Below are 26,054 nucleotides of genomic sequence, written 5' to 3'. Positions count from 1 at the left end.
TAGTGGTCACATAAGAGGTAAACCACTCCTTGTTTGGAGACACATGAAGTGATGCCCCTGAGTCTATAATCCAGTCACTCAGTGCATTTCCATCAGATGTTGTAAGAAGAGCTGAGTCCATTGTATTCTTCAAGAAGTAGATGTCTCCTGACACTAGACTGTCATTCTCTGCAACAGTGTTTGTCACATTTATTTCTTGAATCTTCACTGAGGACTTATTCTTCTCACCATGGTCTTCAGCTTTCTCTTTGCCTTTTTTCTGCTTTCCATTCTCTGCAGTCTCTTTTCATGTGACCCTTCTTGCCACAATGGTAGCATTCTATGTCACTCTTGCCTTTAGCACTGCGGGACTTGCTACGAGACTGATTCCTCTTTCCACCTTTGTACTTTTCTCTGGTCCTTCCCCTGACAACTAAGGCTGTTCCTTTGCCTTTTTCCATTGTCTTTCTATTGGTTTCTTCAGTAAGCAGACTTCCTTCTACACCTGCTATGTTCAAACCATCTGGAGGTGCATAATTACTCAAAGCTGTGCGAAAAGTGTCCCAACTTTCCGGCAATGTGATCAATAGGAACATAGCTCTAACAGGTTCATCAAACTTGACACCTTGAGCTGACAACTGACTATAGATTGTATTGAATTCATTCAGATGATTGGACATAGGTGTCCCTTCTTTCATCTTCAAGTCAACAAGCTTCTTAAGCCAGTATACCTGTGAAGCTGCACTCTGCTTCTCATAAAGATCACTCAGCTTTAACCATGCTTGATAAGCCGACATCTCGTCTGCTACATTGAAGTAAACGCTTTCTGCCAAAGTCAGCATAATGGTAGAAAGTGTCAATTCATCCATTTCGCTTCGTTCATCTTCGTCCATATCTTCTGGTTTTATCCCTTTGAGCTTTATAGGTTTTATCTGCTTCTTTTGTACCAACACGTGCCAAATCTGCTTCTTCCACAATGGGAAATTGGTTCCATCCATCTTCTTGATATTGTAAAGAGCAGTGTCCTGTGATCCAGCCATAGCTACGCTTCACAGTGGTTTACTTTCCTGGGAAAAACTCGGCAGAGTTTCCCCTGTAAACTGACCTCTGAACCAATATCAACCTGTCAAATGAACCAAAAAAGCTTCAGATTCTGCATAAATTTCGGCAGAGTCTCCTTTGTAAAATGGCTATGGTGTACTCAAAAACAGACCAAAAAACAGCTCAAAAAAACACTGTCTCTCTGACACTGTAAGCTGCGGGTAAACCTGTCTTGCACCTGTACTATCTCTGACTGTCCTGTAAGCATAGACTGCGACAATGCCTCAACGGTAGTAAAGCAAAGATGCAATCCCAACTGTCTAACTCACAGTCAATACATCCTAGCTGCCTATCTAAGGGTGCTCGAGGGATCGCTCCAAGACCTGTATCACCGAAAGGATCTCAACATTCGAAAATCCCCCAGCTCAATAAAACCTCACTCGACCCTCAACAAAGGCTGCAGTAAATCTGACAGTACATAGACTTCCCACAAAGTCATACATCCACAAATTTCCCACTGTATGCTGTAACCGCTGCGGCGGTTGTTTGCTGCGTGACTCGCATCCAGCAAACCCTCAACAGACATACATCATCTCTGACAATACACCCCATGTGGAAGTACCTGCAATGTCGGGATGAAATCTGGAATATCAAGCAGCAAACACAAGCTACCTGATGAACTAGTGGATGTCGCCTACAGACTGTGTAGATGCGCCCGTGTCGTATGTGACACGCCTCCAAGAACTGTGAGCCGTCCTTCGATGTGTAGACAGCCACAAATCAACACTATGGGAGTGTCGATATCCTCAACACCTGCAGTCATAGGCCGAAAACCCCAAATTTGCAGAGTCGGATCTGCACCCGCCGAGACCACGTAGTCGAAAATGGCCTGCGCAGACCTCTGTCGAAGCCGAACGGTGGCCGAGATGACCTTAGAATGAAATTCTGAGAACACCTAGCCCTTTGGGCTTTCCCACAGTATTTGGGGCCGTGTCTTCGCCTGTCGAATTTCACTCCAATCTGAGCTGGTGACTCTAGCCTCCTGCAGTGCTGCCCCAAGCCTCGATCTGAGCTCTGATACCAGTTGAAGGAGTACGAGCGGAAGTGCGACGCGAGAGAGAGTGCGAGAAGAAGAGCACGACGATATGGTGAACTCGCTCTACTGTAATGTGTAGAGCATAGTGAGTTCTTATTAGGTTTTTACAAAAGAATATGTGTATATACCTGGCGGCCCGCCCACTTACCTGGGCGACCACATTGGGCTTTATACCCCAACAGTTCTCCGGTGAGAGCAGCTGGGATTCATTTCTGAAGGTGATGCTCTTTAGCAGCACGTTGTAAAAGAAAGCCTCCGGATGATGCCCTGGGTGGAAGTTTGTGAAACGGACCAGTCGGTGTTGCCGCTCGGTTGGCCGTAGGTGTTCGCCTCTGAAATACTTTTTTTCCCTTCGTCACTGTGTAACTCTTGTGGAAGTCGTAGAACGTAAGATTCTCCACAATTTGTGGTTGTGCGCAGTATAGATCGACAAGGTGCAGCACGACATCGTTGTTGTGAGAAATTATTCGTTGCCGTAGTGCCGGGGGTGATGAGTCGACGTATTGGATGGTGTCACTCTTTGAAATTATTGGGATTTGCAAACAATTTAATGCCACTTTTGTTGCTGAGATAGGCTTCGACAGTAAAGAGGCTGAGATCAGCTTCAATTTCACAATGTCAAGGCCACCTAGGCCTAAGCGCTTTGCATCTTCTGAGTGGATGTTGAGATGGCCCATTGGTTCAGTTTTGAGTGCATACTTTAGGAGGTAGTAGGACAATGATGAATTGGTGACCCGCTGTATATTCATATGTGCACCCCATAGCAGAAGCAGTGTAGGGTGGTACGGTACGACATTTTTGTCTTCATGTCGGGGCCTGAAGTATTTCCATCTGTGATTTTATTCGTTGAAGACTGGGTTTGGATTTGGCTGCGCATGAAATGGAAAACCGTGTCTACATACTCCATCTCTTTGACCGTGGTAACAACTTGTACGGCACTTGTGAAGTTGTTTCCTGAGTACGAGTTGTCGGAGGCAGCTCACTTCTGGCAAAACCACACTGCTAGTTTCTTGCGGGATGTATGCAGTTATCTCAGCAGATAGTTGCTCTTTGTCTTCTTCATGCATCCACAGTATGACATGAGCATGTAGTGATCCTCTATTTTGGACCTCATATCTAACCAAGTGGTGTTGCACACACAGCCCAACACACCTTTCGCAAGTATATATTTGGACATAAGCATTTGGAACTTAGTGTGGAAGGTGAGGGCGCATTCAACTGGGCAGTCTGTCCAAGTGAAGGAGGTGTTCAAATGACGTGCAATTAGCTCGATCGTGTCAATCTCATGCCATCTTGTGTTTGTGACCTCATCGGCAGTGAAAGTCAAGAAGAAATCAGGCATTCCCCATTCGTCCACCATTGCTATCAAGTCCTTTAGGTTCTTGCAGTGCCACGAGCAGGAGCCTGGCATGCTGGAAGGGGTGCTGTACCGAAGCACATGTCTCACAGTATCCTCGTCAGTTGCTGTACGATTGGCCTTCTTGTAGTTGTCAATGTCCCTTTGCAACAAGCTCATGTGTGTATTGTTAGCCAACATAAGAGCCTGCTCTAGTTAGTACATTATGAGCAGGATGGCTTGTACAGGGTGTAAACGGAGAACAGAGTCGATGCACGTATCTTTACATATATACTGGAGTTGATTTTACCATTATACTGGCCTTCCCCAAAAGGGAACATGAATGGAAACGTTGTTGTCTCTATTGTGATGTCGTTCACGGAGCTTGATGCGGCAGGCATGTCATTGGTCTTGAAAGTAACTGTTCTCTCTAGCAATTGTTGATGGCCACAGAGCTGCAGAGAAGCAAATTTGTAAGTATCGCTAGCAGTGAATGCTCTTCTCCTGGCTGGTTCAATGATGTTTTCAATGATACCAAACATCAAACTCGTGTCCAATTGCGCCATCAGTGCAAAAGGTGCGTTGTCTTGTTGTTGTTGAATGATCTTGCTCACACTATCTTGACTTAGTATGCAGAGGCCAAGCTTCTTATTCAGCCGTTCAACCACCATCGACATGTACTTCTGTAGTACGAAGTTGTTCTCAAGATTGAATGCAAGTATGTCTGCCACTTGTGATGTAGCTAGATCTTGCTCTGTGAAGGTTGTTCTATGCTCTTTACTCCATGATAGCAGAGGGTTATCTAATATTGAACGTCTGTCTAGTGTACCTCGTGCAATTGTTGTCACTGTTGAGATGGCGTTGACAGATATGTCGATGATGCTCAATAACTGTATGTGAAGCTGATTTCCGATCAATATTCTTCTAATGTAGTCTGGAAGTAAGGGCACACAATATTTGCGACGTGCGCTTGAGTTCTCACAAGCGGAGCATTGCACCTATTGTGTTCCTATTTGTGTAGCCTCTAAGCTGGATACCAATAGAATGCTAGCAAACATTGCAATCGATGTCTTGTCTGGAGCTCGAGTACAATGAAAAGAGGCACTTCTTTGGATGAAAACTACACCACAAACAAAGCATATGCTTAAAGGTCTGAATGTCATTGCTATTTTTGAACTCCATCAGTGTACTAAATTGACGATATCAATCCATGCTTGTGAGCATGGTAGAAATCTAGCCTTATTCTCGATTGAAGTGCGATGTCTCGCTTTCGATCTGCTGAGGTGTATCCTATGATGTCGGTGATGGTCCATTGAAGGCTTCAGTCGAACTCAATCTTAATGGTTCAATGCGATCAGAACCTTGTGATATTTAGTTACTAGTCACGGCTAAGCAACGAACAGTTCAAGCGTTTGAAACAACTATGTACCTGCTGCTGCTGCTGGATTGTGTTGTTGTGGGGTGTCAGACCGAGAAGAGCAAGCGATAGCTGATTTCTTGAATGTCCCTTGCAAAGAATAAGTACAAAGAGTTAGAAAAGTGAGCGCACAATGCTGAAGGTTCTAAGAGTAATCTCATTATTTGTATGTGTTCTTTATCTCTTATGTTATAGAAAAAAAAAGAAAACATGCTAGTGTCCCTGCACGGGGGAGTTTGCACAGTCCTCCCCAATTTTTATAATACGAGGGAACGTGCCATTCCCACGGCAACGTGCAATTTTCAGTGTGTTCCTTTTTACTGTGTCCTCAGTGGTCAAGATAAAAATGTGGCACTTCTTACTCACCGCACGTTGGAGTATGTCGCTGTTGCAAATGTAGAGGAGTTGTGTCCAAGTTTCTCTTGATCTGTCTGCAGTGAAACACGGTAGAGTTAGGCCATAAGTAGTTGCGGCTACAGAAACGAGTTGAGTAAGGTAGTTGAAGGTGGACATACACACATAGCTGCTATGATTGCTACGCCGGGAAGGCGCAGAGGCTTTACTGCAGATGAAGGTCAATTCGAATATGGTGACGAGGCAAACAATGACATTGTCGACGTTCTACTGCTAGAATGAATAGGGAGGAGCTTGGCCTACAGAATCTATGGTATTGAGGCTTGAAGATTTCAGGGCTAAGAGGTGGGGTTTTCTGTAATTACATTTAGAAGACTTGTGGTATCAGTCAAACTTGGTCTCATGAGGCTCTAGTTGTCATCTCTTACCTTGAGTGATCAGTATCCGGGAGGTCGAATGTATAAGCTGTCTTGATACGTTTCCCGTTTTGATTGTTTACAAATTTATGATTGATATGAACATCGTGTCTTAGGAGGTATCATACTTGCTAGTGAAGGCATCAATGGAAGCATTTGCGGGACTCGAAATACAGTCAAAAAGGTTTTGAAGCACATAGAGTCCGATGAACGATTGATGAAGTTGAGGTGGACTAAGTCGCCTGCTACTACCGATGAAGAAGAGGAGCTTCATCATGGTCATACAGTTGGGGTCATGTCAGGGATAAGCTTAAAAATGAGGTGTGTAAACTACCTTTGTGGAGTCTCGTGCTCTTTTGAAAATTCCAGACTGTTCGTTGTTTAACACAAGGTCTATAGGCTATATTGGCAGGAAGAGTGTGCAAAGGCATATTATGCTGCTTTGATGCAAAGGCAACAAGCATGACCGGCTCTTTGGCCAACAATGACATCAACCTGCGGTTTGGTGGGTCCCCCTGCGCACTTGACATGGTAGAGCACACCGCAGCCTCTCTTCAGCGCTGCACGCTGCATCAGCAGAAGCTCTTGGCCGCACGTTCAAATCTTGTCAAGCGCCTTGGTTAACAGTTCTTAGAGCTGTGTGATAGATGCGAGGAACCCTGGCGAGGCAAAGCAAATCCACCTTATCATTCAAGCCTGGCAGGAGCTCCGCCATAGCTGCGCCTACACACAACCTCCACGCTCCTACACGAGGGCAACTGTGTGTTTCTTTCAAAACATTCTTTCCTGCTCGACAAGTTAATGGTCCGTTGCTCTCGTTACCAGCGGTGGACTCGCTCGCAGTGACCTACCACACGCTCACGGGGCCTGCTCTCTAGGTAATGCTTCTTTTCCTTTACGGTGGAAGAGAGAGAGAGAGAGAGAGAGAGAGAGAGAGAGAGAGAGAGAGAGAGAGAGAGAGAGAGAGAGAGAGAGAACCTGAAGCTGCGAACAGAGCCTACTGAAGCGCTCTGTTTTGCTTGTGTCGTTTGGTAGTGAGGCAATCCTTGAGGCATAGCAAGTACAAGAGTTTGCAATGGGCATCAAGGCAAGCGGAATTGTCAACCTGCTTCAAACTGCCTGTGGAGAAGATCGACGGACCTGCAATTTTTTTTATTCTGCTTGTTTGCTGCATTTGACGACGCTTTTTAGAGCTTTACAGCGCGTCGGCGCTGTTTTTTTTGCTTAACGGCGCTGCTTTTTTTAGAGCTTCACAGCGTCGGCGCTGTTTTTTTAAGAGAGATGAGGTGCAGCCACGTGGGCTGCTGAGGGGCCAAGGAGCGAAAACTCACCACTTCGCTAACGAAGTAATGAATGCATCTCAAGCAATGGCCTCTTAATGAATCTTAAAAGAATACACTTCTATAAACCCTTGCACAACATTTGACATGTTCACTTCTCTCTCTCTCTCTCTCTCTCTCTCTCTCACACACACACACACACACACACGTGTGAGCGCATGTACGCACTCACACACAGAGAGGTGCTTGAAGCATATCAATGGCTAAAATATACATGTGACTTGGGGCACCGTGCGATGGTGGGAGGAATTTTGTAATGAATTGGGGTAGATTTTGATGAGTTCAAATTAAGTGAAAGCAACTTTTGACATAATGCCACATGCCTTCAAGATGCAAGCATAGGTGGTTTCATCCAAAGAAAATCCTTTGTTTTGCTCATTTGAAAACATCCGAGATCTTCCTCAACCTTCTCCTACTCGGAATGTACTATAATAAGCTCAAATTCAAGAGACAATTGTTGAATAAGATGAACATCAAAGATGAAGATCAAGAACTTATTGTTCTTCAATAAATACATTACATTTGGTGCACATGTTGGCTGAAGCTTTGCCAAGCACAACATGTTTACCACTACGATCGAGTGCCATTCATAACAACCCATCAAGAACTTGTAGACCCATGTGCACTTCTCTCCTTATGCCACATGCCTTCAACTCTCTCTCTCTCTCTCCCTCTCTCTCTTTCTCATTAGTTGGCAAAGTGCATCCCTCAGTATGATTTCTCCCAAAGCTAGAATTTACTATCCCTAGTTTATGTCCCACCCAATTGAGTTGTATGAGTCATGTGACATAGCCACTTTGTAATGTTTTTTTTGGTCTTATAGGTCATATTTGTCGTCAGAGGACGATACTCTCTCTCTCTCTCTCTCTCTCTCTCTCTCTCTCTCTCTCTCTCTCTCTCTCTCTCTCTCTCTCTCTCTCTCTCTCACCCTCTCCCCCCCCATGACTTGCAATGTCGAAAACTCTCTTTGTTAGGAGCTGCCTTACCAAGATCGTCAAGCCACTTGAGAAAAAGTGAGCTCTTGAAGCCAAGAGAGTACACTCAACATGCACACACATTACTATCTCAACAAATGTACCACTACCCTTGGCGGCTTATCCTCGTGTAGGGAAGTAGGAAAACTACTTACACGCTCCACCATCATTGTTGTGAGCGACTTCTACGCACCCTAGCCCTTGCTCTACTCAAGACTTTCAAGTGTCCATGTGGTAGTTGGGAGCGCCACGCTCTTACTCTCTTGCAAGCCTCTAGACGTGATCGCAAGCTACTGCCACTACTGATAAAGAAGATGCCATGTAGCAAGCGTGAATGTGGTTTTTAAGTTATAGGTTGTATATGTACCTAATGGAGTGTCATTGTACTCCTCTCTAATTCAAGGGCATAAGAGGAAAACACCCACAAATCAAGGGCAAAGAGGAGTTTGGGAGGGGGAAGTACTCAAAAAACGCTGCAACAAAGGCCACGTGGATAGTGGAGGGCTCCCCCTGTACAAGGAGATAGGCTCGGAGATATAGTAGTATAGATTTAGAGAGCTATCGATCATCCCACACCAACACTCTTGGCTATGGAATGCAAATCCAACCAAGAGCCATGCTTCAATGCTTAAGCTTGCCATCTTCTCCATCTTCATTACTATGCTATTATGTAAACTAGCAAGAAGAGTGATGACAAGTGAGGAACTGGTTCTTTCCCCTATGAAATATTTATTTTTCCTCTTCCCTACCCTTATTCCTTGCTAGCTCTCTCCACCTTTGAAGGTGTTTGAGGTCTTGGGACTGAGGCTTGGGATAGTTAATGCTTTCCACAAAGCTTATGTTATGCTCATGATGCATGAAGCTTTCCATCTTCATTGCATCACCTAGGTCACAAGGAACACAAAGATTGTATTGTAACAAGTCTCTCTTGATGGGAGAAACTATAATACAGATGCCTATTGGAGGGGGGACCGGCTCCACATAAATCCGGTCCTCAACTGTTGTCATGTTCTCTAAACTCTCTCTCTCTCTTGCAAAAGTATTGTTCATGCCAAGTTAACTAAATGCTATATTTATGTTGCTACAATCAATTATGTTCACCTGCTATGCTCACAAAGTAATTTCACAAAAGTACTCTCTCTAATTTCGGCTACTCTCAAGTTAATAGGCCAATTCCATTACATTGGTACTAGAGCATTTGGTTTCTCTTTTCTTGCTCAAGAAGAGAGGTCCTTAAGTAGCCTATAAATGGTTGATTTTGTTAATTATATTAGGGTAAGTGGGACTGGGATCTATTATCGGTTTTGTTGAGCCCATTATGTGGGATATGGTGCATACCTCAAGAGCTTTGGACTTAATAATGGGGTCTTTTTAGACTTGCCTATGGCTTTACCATTATTGATCCATAAGAAGTCCGAAAGGAGCTAGCCCTCAACAATTCTACAATATTAGACCCACTCCACTACTCTCTATAATTAACCACCTCGAACCATGGGTGTAGATACTTAAGTGCCGATTTTCAAAGGCTAAGAGGAGTGGAAACTAAGTTTTGAATTGCCAAAGCATACACTAAGTACACTGTTGGGGTATAAAGCCCAATGTGGTCGCCCAGGTAAGTGGGCGGGCCGCCAGGTATGTACACATATTCTTTTGTAAAAACCTAATAAGAACTCACTATGCTCTACACATTACAGTAGAGCGAGTTCACCATATCGTCGTGCTCTTCTTCTCGCACTCTCTCTCGCGTTGCACTTCTGCTCGTACTCCTTCAACTGGTATCAGAGCTCAGATCGAGGCTCGGGGCAACACTGCAGGAGGCTACAGTCACCAACTCATATTGGAGTGAAATTTGACAGGCGAACACACGACCCCAAATCCTGTGGGATATTCCGAAGGGCTCGGTGTTCTCAGAATTTCATTCTGAGGTCATCTCGGCCACCGTTCGGCTTCGACAAAGGTCTGCGCGGGCCATTTTTGACTATGTGGTCTCGACGGGTGCAGATCCGACTGTGCAAATTTGGGGTTTTCGGCCTACGGCTGTAGGTGCTGAGGATATCGACACTCCCAGAGTGTTGATTTGTAGCTGTCTACACATCGAAGGACGACTCACATTTCTTGGAGGCGTGTCACATACGACACAGGCGCATCTACACACAGACTGTAGGCGACATCCACTAGTTCATCAGGTAGCTTGTGTTTGCTGCTTGATATTCCAGATTTCATCCTGACATTGCAGGTACTTCCACATGGGATGTATTGTCAGAGATGATGTATGTTTGTTGAGGGTTTGCTGGCTGTGAGTCACGCAGCAAACAACCGCCGCAGCGGTTACAGCATATAGTGGGAAATTTGTGGATGTATGACTTTGTGGGAAGTCTATGTACTGTTAGATTTACTGCAGCCTTTGTTGAGGGTCGAGTGAGGTTTTATTGAGCTGGGGGATTCTCGAATGTTGAGATCCTTTCGGTGATACAGGTCTTGGAGCGATCCCTCGAGCACCCTTAGATAGGCAGCTAGGATGTATTGACTGTGAGTTAGACAGTTGGGATTGCATCTTTGCTTTACTGCCATTGAGGCATTGTTGCAGTCTATGCTTACAGGACAGTCAGAGATAGTACAGGTGCAGGACAGGTTTACCCACAGCTTACAGTGTTAGAGAGACAGTGGTTTTTGGAGCTGTTTTTTGGTCTTTTTTTAGTACACCAGAGCCATTTTACAAAGGAGACTCTGCCAAAATTTCTGCAAAATCTGAAGCTTTCTTGGTTCATTTGACAGGTTGATATTGGTTCAGAGGTCAGTTTACAGGGGAAACTCTGCCGAATTTTTCCCAGGAAAGTAAACTACTGTGAAGCGTAGCTATGGCTGGATCACAGGACACTGCTCTTTACAATATCAAGAAGCTGGATGGAACCAATTTCCCATTGTGGAAGAAGCAGATTTGGCACGTGTTGGTACAAAAGAAGCAGATAAAACCTATAAAGCTCAAGGGGATAAAACCAGAAGATATGGACGAAGATGAATGGAGCGAAATGGATGAATTGGCACTTTCTACCATTATGCTGACTTTGGCAGAAAGCGTTTACTTCAATGTAGCAGACGAGATGACGGCTTATCAAGCATGGTTAAAGCTGAGTGATCTTTATGAGAAGCAGAGTGCAGCTTCACAGGTATACTGGCTTAAGAAGCTTGTTGACTTGAAGATGAAAGAAGGGACACCTATGTCCAATCATTTGAATGAATTCAACACAATCTATAGTCAGTTGTCAGCTCAATGTGTCAAGTTTGATGAACCTGTTAGAGCTATGTTCCTGTTGATCACATTGCCGGAAAGTTGAGACACTTTTCGCACAGCTTTGAGTAATTATGCACCTCCAGATGGTTTGAACATAGCAGGTGTAGAAGGAAGTCTGCTTACTGAAGAAACCAATAGAAAGACAATGGACAGAGACAAAGGAACAGCCTTAGTTGCCAGGGGAAGGACCAGAGAAAAGTACAAAGGTGGAAAGAGGAATCAGTCTCGTAGCAAGTCCCGCAGTGCTAAAGGAAAGAGTGACATAGAATGCTACCATTGTGGCAAGAAGGGTCACATGAAAAGAGACTACAGAGAATGGAAAGCAGAAAAAGGCAAAGAGAAAGCTGAAGACCATGGTGAGAAGAACAAGTCCTCAGTGAAGATTCAAGAAATAAATGTGACAAACACTGTTGCAGAGAATGACAGTCTAGTGTCAGGAGACATCTACTTCTTGAAGAATACAATGGACTCAGCTCTTCTCACAGCATCTGATGGAAATGCACTGAGTGACTGGATTATAGACTCAGGGGCATCACTTCATGTGTCTCCAAACAAGGAGTGGTTTACCTCTTATGTGACCACTAAAGATCATGTTCGGCTAGGCAATGGGCAGACATGTGAGATCTTAGGTGTTGGAGATGTTCAATTGAAGTTTCAGAATGGCTCTTCTTTCACGCTGAAGAATGTGAGACATGTTCCCGCAATTACCAAGAGCTTGATCAGCACACGTTTACTTGATGATGCTGGCTACGTCACCACTTTTGGACAGAACATGTGGAAGATATCCAAGGGTTCTATGACAGTAGCACATGGAGTAAAGTCTGGAGGACTTTACATGATTTATGTATCAAATGTCTCTAAAAATGTAATCAATGTAACCGAGCAGCCGAACGTTTCTTTGTGGCATAGCCGGTTAGGACATATGTCCAAGAAGGGAATGGAAATCTTGTCTCGTTCTGGTTATTTGCTTGGCTTTTCATTTAATGATTTTGAATTCTGTGAACATTGTCTGTATGGTAAGCAAACACAGCAGCCACATAAGCATAGAAGCAGTAGAAGAGATACACAGTTGGCACTTGTTCATAGTGATTTGTGTGGACCTATGCCTAACCTATCTCTAGAGGGAGCTTCTTACTTTATGACATTTATAGATGATTACTCGAGGAAAGTATGGGTTTACTTTCTCAAGCACAAGGATGAAGCGTTTAGTGTTTTCAAAACGTTTGTGACACTTGTGGAGAATCAGAGTGGCAAGAAGCTTAAATGCTTACCCACTGACAATGGTGGAGAGTATGTTTCAAAGGCCTTTCAGGACTTTTGTGAGTCAAAAGGTATAACACGTGAACTTACTGCTCCTTACAATCCTCCTCAAAATGGTGTTGCTGAGAGAATGAATAGGACCATACAAGAGAAGGTCAGAAGTATGTTGTCTAATGCACAGCTGCCAAATGGGTTTTGGGCTGAAGCTGTATCAACAGCTGTTCATCTTGTAAATAGATCTCCTAGCAAGGTTTTGCATAAGGATTCCGTGCCAGAGATGGTATGGTCAGGCAAAATGCCCTCATACAAGCATCTCAGAGTCTTTGGCTGTGAGGCATATACTCACGTTCCAAAGGAATTTAGGAACAAACTTGAGCCAAAGAGTAGAAAGTGCATCCTTCTAGGCTATCGTAATTCTGGTGAGATGGGGTACAGACTTTGGGATCCCGAATCCAGAAAGGTTGTCCGCAGCAATGATGTTCACTTTAATGAATCCAAATATCACTCTAAACCAGAGAGGGTTGAGGAGATTAGAAGAGTTGTCTTCCAAGAAGATGGACCTGCACGTGCAAGACAAAATGTCAGGGCTCAATAGGAGCAAGGACAGGATAGAGTGGAACCACAGGTTGTGGCTGAGCCTGAGCCACCTATTGTGCGCAGATCTGGACGTGTCACGCGACCTCCTGATAGGTTTGTTCCATCTATGAACTATGTCATGTTGACTGATTGCAATGAGCCTTGATGTTACAAGGAAGCAATGCAAATGAAGGACTCCGGGAATTGGCAATTGGCCATGCAGTCAGAGATGACAGCTCTGCATAAAAACCAGACATGGAAGCTAGTTAAATTGCCACGGGGCAAAAAGGCTCTACCTTGTAAATGGGTTTACAGGTATAAGATCACTGCTCATGATAGTCAGCCAAAGTACAAAGCAAGGCTTGTTGCCAAGGGCTTTAAGCAAGAACAAGGCATTGACTTTGATGAAGTCTTCTCTCCGGTGGTCAAGATGACTACATTGAGATGCTTTCTTGCATTGGTTGCCATATTAGATTTGGTGTTGCACCAAATGGATGTCAAGACAGCGTTCTTGCATGGTGATTTAGATGTGGAAATTTACATGCAGCAGCCAGAAGGGTTTGTTGAGAAAGGCAAGGAAGATTGGGTATGCCAGCTGTTAAAGAGTCTTTATGGCTTAAAACAATCACCGAGGGCATGGTACCATAAATTCCACAAGTTTATGCTTTCTCAAGGCTACAAACGTAGTGAGTTCGATCACTGTCTATATACAAAGAAGGCTAAGGATGGTAGTTGGCTGATCCTTATTTTGTATGTGGATGACATGTTGATTGCTGGCAAGCACTTGGAAGAAATTTCAGCTTTGAAGTCAAAGATGGCAAAATCGTTTGACATGAAAGACATGGGTGAGGCAAATCATATACTTGGTATGCGCATTGAGAGAGACAGATCAAAGAAGTTGATTTGGTTATCTCAAACAGAGTATATTGACAAGGTTTTGCAACGTTTCAATATGGAGAAGGGAAAGGCACTGAGTGTTCCATTGCCACCATATGTGAAACTTAGCAAACAAGATTGTCCTGTGTCTGAGGAAGAACAGGCTGAAATGGATAAGATTCCATATGCGTCTGCAGTGGGTAGTTTGATGTATGCAATGATTGCTACTCGCCCAGACATTGCATTTGCAGTGGGAGTAGTAAGTCGATACATGTCAAACCCAGGCAAGAAACATTGGGAGGCAGTGAAAGGAATATTGAGATACCTGAAAGCTACAAAGAGTATGCGTATATGCTATGGGAGTTAGGAGCTAAGTGTAAAGGGTTTTATAGACTCAGATTATGCAGGTGACTTAGACAACCGAAGGTCTACGTCAGGGTATGTCTTTACATTGGCTGGTGGAGCAGTATCATGGCGTTCTAGATTACAAGATTGTGTTACTCAGTCTACTACAGAGGCTGAATATGTTGCAGCATCAGAGGCATGCAAAGAATCAATTTGGCTTAATCGACTAGTAACAGATTTGGGAATCAAAGAAGAGATGCCTGTGTTATATTGTGATAGTCAAAGTGCTATACAATTGGCTCACAATCCAGTTTATCACTCAAAGACAAAGCATGTGGATGTGAAGTATCATTTCATCAGGGAAATGCTCGAGGATAAGCAACTTCAGCTTGTCAAAGTTCACACCACAGAAAATCCTACTGATCTACTTACAAAAGGACTTCCCTCAGAGAGCTTTGCGCATTTTCGTAAGCAGTTAGGTGTAGGGTAGTACATCACTTCTCTACATCTCTTGTATATTAGCTTGTATAGTAGCTTCTCTCACACTTAAAGTACCACATTGGACTTTAAGTGGGAGGTTGTTGTGGTATAAAGCCCAATGTGGTTGCCCAGGTAAGCCGGCCGCCAGGTATGTACACATATTCTTTTGTAAAAACCTAATAAGAACTCACTATGATCTACACATTACAGTAGAGCGAGTTCACCATATCGTTGTGCTCTTCTTCTCGCACTCTCTCTCGCATCGCACTTCCGCTCGTACTCCTTCATACACAAATTTTGTTAAGATGGTTGACAATAACCAAGAGAGTAGAATGAACATTGATAGCTTTGATTTTGCACATGGAGGTTCTAATGATGATGCCCCCATGTTTGTCAATTATCTCGTTACTAGGTTGGAGCAAGCTATGGGCACCCCTACTTTGCAAGCCGAAGTTACTCAACAACTTCGTGCTCATGGGATATTTCTTCCTCTCCAAGAAGAGAGAGAGCTTAGGAGGCCTCTTGAAGAGACCCCCAAAAGAAGTCTCTCTCCCATATGAGAGGAGGAATCCACTCCTCCCAAGAGGAAAAGATCGACACACAGTCCTTCTCCTCATCACTCCGAAAGGGAAGAGAGGAAACAAAGGAATTAAAGGGCAAGAAAGAGGTCACCCTCTTCTTCTTCTTCTTCACCTTCCTCGTCTTTCGATGAAAGCTATGGCTATTCTCCTAGAAAATACAAGAGGGGAGGACATCGCAAAACATACTCTACATGGCGAAGGACACAAAAGCTCAAGAAGTTCAAAGAGGGAGGAAAGAGTATCTCTTTTCTCACCTATGATGGCACCTTTGGTGCCACCAACAAAGCTTGACCTTCATCCAACAATTTGATGCGGCCTTTGGATATGAAGGCTTCACAAAGTCCTCCAAGCTACGCCATGTAGCTATGACTTCCAAAAATTGTCTCATCAATGGTGGGCTAACCTTCGTGCCAACGGCGAAGCCCCAAAGACATGGAAAATTCTACAAGTTTCCATCATGAAGCAATTGCTTGCAAAAAGCGATGCAAAGGACAAAGTGTTCACCGAATGGCGCAGCTTGAAACTTCTCTCTCATGAGTCTATCCACAAATATGTAGACAAGTTTTGGGATTTACATCTCAAGGCTACTGTCTTTTGACTTTCAAAAGATAGACTTCGCCGAGCAAAAGCAACAATTTTGTGCGGGATTACCTGAAGAGATGGCCAAATATGTCAACTCTCAACGGCCTGGTCCTATCACCAAAGTAATCCATCACACCATGGTTGCTTCACGCATCAATTTCCAACAAGGGGCTAGACAGAATGTCAAACCCCATGGAAAACAAAGACAAAAATGATACAAAGGGGAAAACCAATGCCCAAAATTCTTCCCAAGGCACTCCCACCAACAACAACAACATTAGGTCCAAGAAGAAGGGAGTTTACAATGGCAAAAATAAACTCTCTCCTGAAGAGCTCGAAGCTTTTTGCAAGGACCATAAGTGTTTTAAGTGTGGGGAGCAAGGACATGGCTATTGTTCTTGCCCCAAGAAAAATGCTCGCAATGAGACTCCTAGGGCTTCCACCATCGAAGCTCCAAAAGAGGATGCTCATTGCAAAGGATCATCTCTCTCCTATGCTTGGGGAAAGGTAAGGGAGCATGATGCCTTCATCTTGTTTGACCGTGGCTCTACTCACAACTTCATATCAAGGGAGTTGGCCACCAAGTTGGGCATTCAAGCTTTCGAGATGGGAGATATTGTAACAGCTGACACAACTTTCAAGGGACAGCAAGCCTCCGTTACTCCCTTGATTGGGAAGTTGAGGCTCCATATCCAAAGCTATGTCGATAAAGAAGACTTTTTTATCTCTCCTCTCCAACATGAGGATGCTATCCTAGGGGCGCCATGGTTTGATCACATGGCTGCCAACATGAAGTTCCCTGAAAGGAGAATCTACTTCACCTACATGGGAAAGGACATGTATATAGATGCTAGTGAGTGTGGTCGTTCTATACCACTTGCAAATCCCCTGCTTTTAATAAATCAATGAAGAGCTCAGTTTCTGCGTACATGATTTTTGTCAAAGAGTCCCTAAAAGATCCTAATGTTTCATCAAATGTAAATGGTAGGAATCAAGAAGAGTTAGACTTGTCTAATTTTCTAAAAGGATTCCAATGTGTTCATCGATGATTTCCCTATGGTTTTACCTCCAAAACGAGGGGATGATGACCATCGAATTGAGCTCCTACCAGGAAGCTCACCACCTAACAAGCCTCCTTATCGAGTTTCTCAAGCTCGACAAGAGGAGATCATGAGGCAAGTACAAGAATTGATTGACAAAGGGATGGTGAGGCCTAGCTCCTCTCCCTTTTGTTCTCCAGTCCTTTTGGTGCAAAAGAAAGATGGTACATATTGTATGTATGTGGACTATCGAGCACTAAACCATATCATTATCAAAAATAGATTTCCCGTGCCTCGGGTAGAAGATCTGTTTGATAAGCTACAAGGCTCCACCTACTTTAGTAGGATTGACCTTAAAAGTGGCTATTATCAAATAAGGATAGTGGATGAAGACATCTTAAAGACCACGTTTTGCACAGTTGTTTGGTCTTTATGAATATCTAGTTGTGCCTTTTGGCTTGAATAATGCACCGGCCACGTTAAATCGTCTAATGTAGAAAATTTTTAGACCTTACCGCAAATTCATTGGAGTGTTCTTTGATGATATCATCATCTACTCCAAGTCTTTGGAGGAACATAAGCAACATCTCCAAGTGTTTTTTCAAGCATCACGGGAGAACAAGCTTTTCCTCAACCAAAAGAAAAGCGAAATTTTCCTTCAAGAGATTCAATACTTAGGTCATATTATCTCTCAAGATGGTATCCGTATGGATCCATCAAAGTTAAAGGAGTTAATAAAAGCATGGCCTAATCCAAGGAATCTACATGAGCTAAGAAGCTTTATTGGTATGTGTGCATACTATAGACGCTTCATAGCAAAATTCTCTCAAATAGCAGGACCATTACATGACTTAACAAAGAAGAACATTAAGTATTTATGGATTGCTAAGGAGCAAAATGCTTTTGACAAGCTTAAAGAGAAGCTTACCTCCCAACCAGTCCTCATGCTTCCGGATCTCTCAAAGCCATTTGAGGTCCAATGTGATGCTTGTGGTGATTCCCTTGGATCAGTTTTGCTACAAGAAGGACATGCCATAGCATATGAGAGCCGAAGGCTCAATACGGATGAACACGTCTTGGGCATTTATGAGAAAGCGATTTTAGATGTTCTACATGCCCTAGACACATGGAAGCACTACTTATTGGGGACTCCATTTATTATACGAATTGACCACCAAAGTCTCAAGTATTTCATGATGCAAACCAAGATTTCCGACTAACAAATGAGGTGGGCAAATTTTCTTTCACAATTTAATTTCCATATTGCTCATGTTGTTGGTAAGCACAATCAAGTGGTTGATGCACTTTCACGACGACCAAAAGTTAATGCGGTGTCTATAGCTACTCACAATGATCTATCTTCTATGATAGATGAGTATGCTACTGACCCTGACTTTAGAAACATAATGTCAGTCCTTGATTTGGGAAAGAAAGAGGAACCATTCACCTTGCAGGATGGTTATCTTCTCCACGACAATAGGCTATGTGTTACCCATGCTCCTCCCTATGCGGGACATAGAGGCATTCAGCCTACTCTTCGAGGAGTAGAAACATACTTCTATTGGATTATCATGAAAGTGGACATATAAGAGTATGTTTCAAAATGTGTAGTATGCCAAAAGACAAAGTATGATAGAGGGAAGCAACTTGAATTACTCCAGCCATTGACTATCCCAAATTCACCATGGGAGAGTATATCCATGGATTTTATCTTTGGATTACCCAAGTCTATCCATGGGATTACGGGAATATGGACAATAGTCGACAGGTTTAGCAAGCAAGCACACTTTATTCCTGTCAAAAAGACTATTAAGGCACACCAAATGGCAACTCTCTGCATATCCCAGATTTCAAGCACCATGGATTACCAACATCCATCATGTCAGATAGAGATCCTAGAATGACCAGTAATTTTTGGAAAGGTCTCTTTGCAAATCTAAGAACAAGATTGAATTTCTCTTTGGCCTATCACCCACAAACGGATGGCCAAAATTAGATAGCCAATCTTACAATACTCGATCTACTAAAGACTTATGTTACAGAAGTAGATCAATGCTCACAATGGGAAACGTACTTACCTCTTGTGGATTATGCCTACAATAATACTGTACATACTTCTACGGGAAAAGCACCTTTTGAAATAATTGAGGAAAGACCTAAAAGTCCCTTGCTACTTAAAGTACATGGGAAAATCTTTGCTGTCAGTGAGTATATCCGTGACCTACAAGAATCTTTTCAAAAGATTAAGGAGGGTATATCCATCTCTCAACAAGTTGCTGCTGACAAGCATAGAAGGGCCTTAACGTTCAAAGAAAATAATTGGGTCTTACTTAAGTTTCATAAGGATCGATTGAGGCAAACGACGGCCAAAAATCCTACGGGCCATCAAAAGTATTATGTTACGCTAGCAAAAAGATACTATGGTCCTTTCCAAATCTTGAAGCTTATCAATGAGACTGCTTACCAACTCAAGTTGCCCAACCATTGGCTCATACATAGTGCTTTTCATGTGAACCTAGTTAAGCCCTACAAAGAAGAGCCACCAAGTGAACCAATCATTGAAGACCCTCCCAAAGTTGAAGACCAAGAAGAGGTGCTACAACATGAAGCTATCCTTTGGTATGAAGACAGGGTATTACGATATGGTAAGATTATCTTATTAAGTTCAAAAATTATCCTTTTTGAAGATGCTAAATGGATGCAAGGAACACAACTTAAGGATAATATGAACCTTGTCAATGCTTACAATGCTACATAAGCAAATGCACAAATTTCTTTTAAATGACCCATGTTTTTGTCTTATAAGACTAGTTCTCTTTTTCATTGTGCACAAATTCAAATAGTATGCATGCTTGGAATCATGTTTGTGGTCTCTCAAACACCAAGTAGAATTTGTCGCTCTACTTTGGAAGAATGAAATGGACTAAAGAGCAGACATGCTTGCGGCAGCTATGTCTCCCAAGCACCAAACGGATTAGTCATCCATCTCGGAAATATGTGGTAGGGTAAAAAGAAATCCTCTACTCGCTAAGCAAGATTGACTAATGACTACGGATTTATCTCTTCTACCTCATAGTCGAGGACGACTATGATTTCAAGAGAGAGATAATGTCATAAAATCTAATATCTAACTAACCCAAATGATTTTCTCTTATTAAATTGATCATTTAATATGGGAGAATAAACGGGAATAGGGGTTAGGATATGAAGATGCGCTTGTAGATCTATCTCAACACAGGGCCAATGGTAAAGGGACCCAAATGAGAGATGGTCTATCAAATAGCAAGGCTAACCAATGGAGCATAAAGACCTTAGGGTTAGCTTCATCGAAGACCTCCAATAGTTAGTGTTAAAAGTCCTTTGACCTTAGGTAAGCTAGGGCTGTGCTTGAGGTGGGAACCCGACCCTTGAGATACTAGGGCTGTACTTGAGGTGGGAACCCAACCCAAGCTTGAGGGGCTTAAGGGCCAAGCTTGTGGTGAGAACTAGGCCCAATGTTGAGGGGCTTGAGGTGGCACAAAATTAGAAGAAAATCCCTACAAGGAGGGGGCGAGCCATGTAAGAAGGGGGGTGGTTGCTTGACCACTCTCTCTCCCAAAGGGCACCCCTTGCCCAAGAGGCAAGCAGGACACATGTCAAGCCCCTAGCTAGGATACCCTCATGGTGTGCTTAAAGCCTATTGGTTGGCCTCCCAAGGGATCCAATGATAAATTAGTTAAACTAATTAATTGTTTTAACATTTATCAAGCCCTCTCTCTCAAAGGGGAACGGGGGACACTTGTCCCAAGGCTACCCTTGTTGCTTGGGATGACTCTTGCTTGTGATTGGCTAGGCCTGGAGGGTCCAATGAGCTTCAAGCATGAGCTACGAGGCGGGGGGGGGTCAACCAAAGCATGCTAGGGGGTTGCTTGAGAGGTATACTCTCCCACACTTATCACACATACACTCTCATTGTGTATTGTGCAAAGTGCAAGAGCTCCCTCTCCTTCTCCAAGCAAGTAGAGAGGTTGAGAGCTTACACCAACACTCTTGGCTATGGAATGCAAATCCAACCAAGAGCCATGCTTCAATGCTTAAGCTTTCCATCTTCTCCATCTTCATTACTATGCTAGTATGTATACTAGCAAGAAGAGTGATGACAAGTGAGGAACTAGTTCTTTCCCCTATGAAATGTTTATTCTTCTCTTCCCTATCCTGATTCCCTGCTAGCTCTCTCCACCTTTGAAGGTGTTCGAGGTCTTGGTACTGAGGCTTGGGATAGTTAATGCTTTCCACAGTTTATGTTATGCTCGTGATGCATGAAGCTTTCCATCTTCATTGCATCACCTAGGTCACAAAGAACAAAAAGATTGTATTGTAACAAGTCTCTCTTGATGGGAGAAACTGTAATACAAATGCCTATCGGAGGGGGAACTGGCTCCACATAAATTTGGTTCTCAACTGTTGTCATGTTCTCTAAACTCTCTCTCTTGCAAAAGTATTGTTCATGCCAAGTTAACTAAATGCTATGTTTATGTTGCTACCATCAACTATGTTCACCTGCTATGCTCACAAAGTAATTTCACAAAAGTACTCTCTTTAATTTTCGCCACTCTCAAGTTAATAGGCCAATTCTATTAGAGATGAACATCCAAGAGTCGAGTGGACAATACCTTAAAGATTGCAAGCAATGGAGATAAAGGACTTTGGAGTCCCTAATGTGGCAAGAGTGTGGCCCCTGAAGTCTAGCAAAGAGGGAAGGCAATGGCTACACGCATGACAATAGCACACTCCAAACTCTCTAGAGTCTTAAATTCAAAATTCCAAACCCCCCCCCCCGCCCGGGGCCTCCCGCCTGCCCAAACCCCACCCCACCCCACCCACGCGCCTCGGGGCCACACACACACACTCTCTCTTTCTCGACGCCTTGGGATAGTTTCCTACGACGTTAAAACTCTCTTCTTCTCGGGTGTGTGTGTGTGTGGGTGCGTGTGTGTGCCAATAAAAAGAGGAAAATGGAATAACCTTTCTATCACCCAAGTGTGGTAGATTGGTTATGCCATTTCCCTCTTGAATAACAGGTCTTGAGTTCAACTCCTCGTCGGCTAGATCTTTAAGGTCTCTTGGGATAGTTTCCTACGACGTTAAAACTCTCTTCTTCTTCTTCTTCTTCTCTTCTTCTCTAAGGCCAAGGCCGGATATGCAGATAAGTGGCAGTGGAAGCATTATATGAAAATATAGATATAAATAAATACTAGTACGACCAACCGCCTTCGGTGGCCTCTCTCTCTTTCTCTCTCCCTCTTTATCGTGTGTCCAAGAGCTTTTTGAAATCTAGCCTTTATCTCGTAGCTTGCGCCACGTGTAAAGGGGACTCCCTTCAGCCATATTATGTTAAGTATATAGACAAATACCGATATAGATGTTCTAGTTTTTTAATTTTGAAAAATTGAGCCCTAAATGGTGCACTATTTGCAAGCCAACAATTTGAGTTTTCCCGGTCTGGTGTTGGTAGGGAGGGAGGAAGATGGCTCCCGTTGCGCCAACGTCGCAGCAGTGGGTGGAGAAGTAGTAAGTTACGCATCGTTGATTCTCTCGTTCCTCTGTACCAACTTCCCGTGTTTGTGTCTTTGCGATATTTGCCTATGCTGTGCAGTCGACCTCGGCAGGTGAAGGACGTGGTGCATCAGGAGGAAGTTGTACTGACCCTCACCAATGCTCTTGAAACGGGAAATGTATGGTTTCAACGTTCATTTTTCTGCTTGAGGTTCAAATGTAAATGAGGTCCATGCGTTCCAAAATGACGTGATGCAGCTTCCGCATCTGCTGTTTTATGGACCCCCTGGCACTGGCAAGACTTCAACAGCTCTAGCAATCTCACATCAACTATTTGGGTAAACCACTGGATGCAGGGAAGCTTCATTTTGTTTTAAGTTTTTGTGTAATTTTCCAAGTTATCTCTTTCCGATTATCAGGCCAGAGCTCTACAAAACTCGGGTTTTGGAGCTGAATGCTAGTGATGACCGAGGTATTAATGTTGTTCGGACGAAGATAAAAGATTTTGCAGCTGTGGCTGTTGGACCTGGTGTAAGGTTCGGTCACTGTTAATCAACGGTTTGCAGTCTCATCTCGAGGTCATGCCATGGCTTACTGGTTTTCTTTTTTATTTGGTCCCTCGCATCAGTGGTTACCCTTGTCCACCATTCAAGATTATCATATTAGATGAAGCAGACTCCATGACAGAAGATGCACAGGTTGTTAGCTACCGTGTTAGGTACAAAGCTATTTAACTGCCCCACCGATTTTCATTATGTATGTTCTTTGTACAGAATGCTCTAAGGCGCACTATGGAAACATACTCCAAAGTCACGCGCTTTTGTTTTATCTGCAATTATGTGAGCAGGTATTTTTTACATGAGTGTGTTGCATTTGTGCCTCTGATTTGCTCTTTGGGTGTCAGACAGCATATCATGTCAACATGGTAGCAGACATACAAAAGGTTGAAAACTTGGTTTTTTCTGCAGGATCATTGAGCCCTTAACATCCAGGTGTGCTAAATTTAGATTTAAGCCTCTTCTTGACAATATGCTGAGTAGCCGCATCCAATTTATTTGCCGAGAAGAAGGGCTTTCTCTGGACTCAGAGGTATGTATGGGAGAAAGCTGCACGTGTTTCTGTGTTGGGAAGTTCAAACGGGCTGATTTATTATTTATGTAAAGGCTCTGACAACCTTGAACCATGTGTCCGAGGGAGATATGCGACGAGCAATCACTTACTTGCAGGTTCGATATTTCGTATTCAGTCCTTCTGTCTGCTAACGGATATTTATTATGGGTGGGTTGAATGTGTGTTATGGCCTGCTGCATGCTAATACAGAATGCAGGCTTTGGTGTTTTATCAAGCGGGTTGATTGGCTTTTACCTACATTAAATTCTTTCTTTTATGTGAAAGATTCTGTACTGGCATGTATCGAATTTTGGCCTCATCAGTCAATATTCTGAATGATGGAGCTGATGGTTATATTGTCTCGTGGATGACTACCATGAGTCTACAAATTTTCTCTTTCCTGTGAAGTGGATTTTCCCTAAATTTATCTATATACATGTACAAATACAAAAAAAAGGTGTGAAAATATGTCTATTTGCGTGAGTGCGCGTGTGTATATATATACATACGAACACACACGGACACGCACACACACACATATTCATAATGGTTTGGGTATGTATATGTATTATATTATACCATATACGTATAAACTATTTACATGTGTTCGTATATATGTATGTATTGAATTATATGTATAAACAATATACATGTGTGTATCTAATCAAATGTCCGTGTGTATGTATACACACTAGTTTTAAACATAAGAAAAGCATACACATACACGTATGGGTATGGAAGTATGTTGTAAAAGGGGCTGCTTGAAACATACGTGACCCTAATTCTAGCCAATTTTGTAGGCAAATAAGCTATCAAAATCATCAAAAGTTCAAACAATGTTGAAACGTACAAGTTACAACTTAACATTGAACATTCAATACTAGCTTTTATTGCTCATAAAAGCTACAGAGTCCAAAATTTTCAAGTTCTAAAAATGTTTAACTCTTTTCAAAAAGACAGATTCTCAAAAAGTTCCAACTGCTTGCAAACTTACAACATACATGTATGTACTAAAATATGACACACTCATATTTATGTACACATGCACACATATAAAGTGAGGAACATTATCTGTGGATTCTTTTACACCTTAGGCTTGGTCAAGCAGGCATAGTACTCTATTTTGGTTTAGAGGTCTAGATTTTAGGTTTGCAATTTTATGTGAGTTTATGTTCTTCAACACACAAGATAGAATCACTTGACACTTAGGAGATGTGCTCTAAAAATTAGCTCAGATGTTTGCTGCCATTAGGTATAGTATTTTTTGTATCGGAGTTTGCTCAATTTGTTTCTTGAATAAGAACTGTAAGTTGCAGAGATCTGACAGTGGTTTGTTGCTCTTGACAAGGGTGCAGCACGCCTGTATGGCTCAAGTCTCTCATCTGATAACATCATCAGCATATCAGGGGTACATCTTTATCGTGTTATTTTTGTATTCTCAGAGACTTTCATGACCAATAATTTAGATAGCTTTCTTTGTGTTGCATCATTTTAACAGGTGGTTTCAGATAATGTCGTTCACTCTTTCCTTCAAGCATGCAGAACAGGACTGTTTGATCAGGCTCAGAAAGCCGTAGCTGACATCATAGATGAAGGGTATCCAGTTTCACAAATACTCTCACAGGTATGCACGTACAAGCTGCTGCTGCTCCCCCCCCCCCCCGCCCACCCTTTTCCCTTCCTCACCCCTCCCTTTCTTTCCGTTTTATTATGTCCATGTCATAGGGGAGTTGATCTAGTCCAAGCCACAGTCTGTAGGGTGTTTGGTATCAGGATGGACATTAGTGTGAACATGGCTAGTATGGCCAAGCTGAAGCATGAAACCTGCCACAATTCCCGGTGGAAAATTTGGTGCTAAATGCGGGAGTGTATGGATTTGATGACGTTGCAGGTTTGCTATGCAAGCTTTTCAAGTAGTTCCCAAGTGGATTATTAATTAAAGTTGCTTTGAGGTCAAGTTATGAATAGCTTCAGGCGATTGCATTGGCTCAGTTTTAAATCAAGAATGCCACGCAATAGCTCATGAAAGTAGACGACTTCGTGATGAGAAGGAACTCATGGCAATTATTTATGTTCTCTCAGTTTGGAAACACTACTTCTCTCTAAATGCAAGTTGTCTAAGAAAAATGTGGTGGACCAATTTTCTCTCCATGTTTCACTTGGAAGTAAGAATGTGGTGGTAGATGCTCTCTCTTGATGGCCCCAAGTAAATGCCATAACAAGTATACATCATCAAGAGTTGGAATCTCTACCCGAGATGTACTCTTAACGATCCCGACTTTGGTGAAATCTGGCAACAGCTACTAACTGGTATTGAAATTTTTCCTTACTCTATTGAAGATGGTTACCTTTATGTTCATCAGGCTCTTTGTGTGGCGCGTCCACTTAGAACAAAGGTGATGGATGAAGCACATGCTTCTCCTT

At 43.0% G+C, this 26,054-nt stretch overlaps 1 protein-coding gene across 4 annotated transcripts in view; it reads left to right on the top strand.

The window, feature by feature from the left end:
* The first annotated feature begins 22,398 nt into the window (after positions 1-22,398).
* Positions 22,399-26,054, top strand: part of EMB1968 (ATPase family associated with various cellular activities (AAA)) — a 27,580-nt gene continuing 23,924 nt past the window's right edge. For all 4 annotated transcript variants that reach the window (XM_086494825.1, XM_086494824.1, XM_086494823.1 and 1 more), the window contains exons 1-10: positions 22,399-22,535; positions 22,621-22,699; positions 22,779-22,858; positions 22,940-23,056; positions 23,149-23,218; positions 23,294-23,367; positions 23,489-23,609; positions 23,684-23,746; positions 24,979-25,038; positions 25,129-25,254. In XM_086494825.1, coding sequence (XP_086350951.1) covers positions 22,492-22,535; positions 22,621-22,699; positions 22,779-22,858; positions 22,940-23,056; positions 23,149-23,218; positions 23,294-23,367; positions 23,489-23,609; positions 23,684-23,746; positions 24,979-25,038; positions 25,129-25,254 — 834 coding nt within the window. In that variant the 5' untranslated portion in view covers positions 22,399-22,491. The remainder of the gene's footprint in view (positions 22,536-22,620; positions 22,700-22,778; positions 22,859-22,939; positions 23,057-23,148; positions 23,219-23,293; positions 23,368-23,488; positions 23,610-23,683; positions 23,747-24,978; positions 25,039-25,128; positions 25,255-26,054) is intronic.

The sequence above is a fragment of the Adiantum capillus-veneris genome, chromosome 22, assembly GCF_014529385.1.
Source record: "Adiantum capillus-veneris isolate H3 chromosome 22, ASM1452938v2, whole genome shotgun sequence".
Taxonomy (NCBI): Eukaryota; Viridiplantae; Streptophyta; class Polypodiopsida; order Polypodiales; family Pteridaceae; genus Adiantum; species Adiantum capillus-veneris.
The sequence above is the reverse complement of the archived record's forward strand: the minus strand, read 5'-3'. Positions and strand labels throughout refer to the sequence as shown.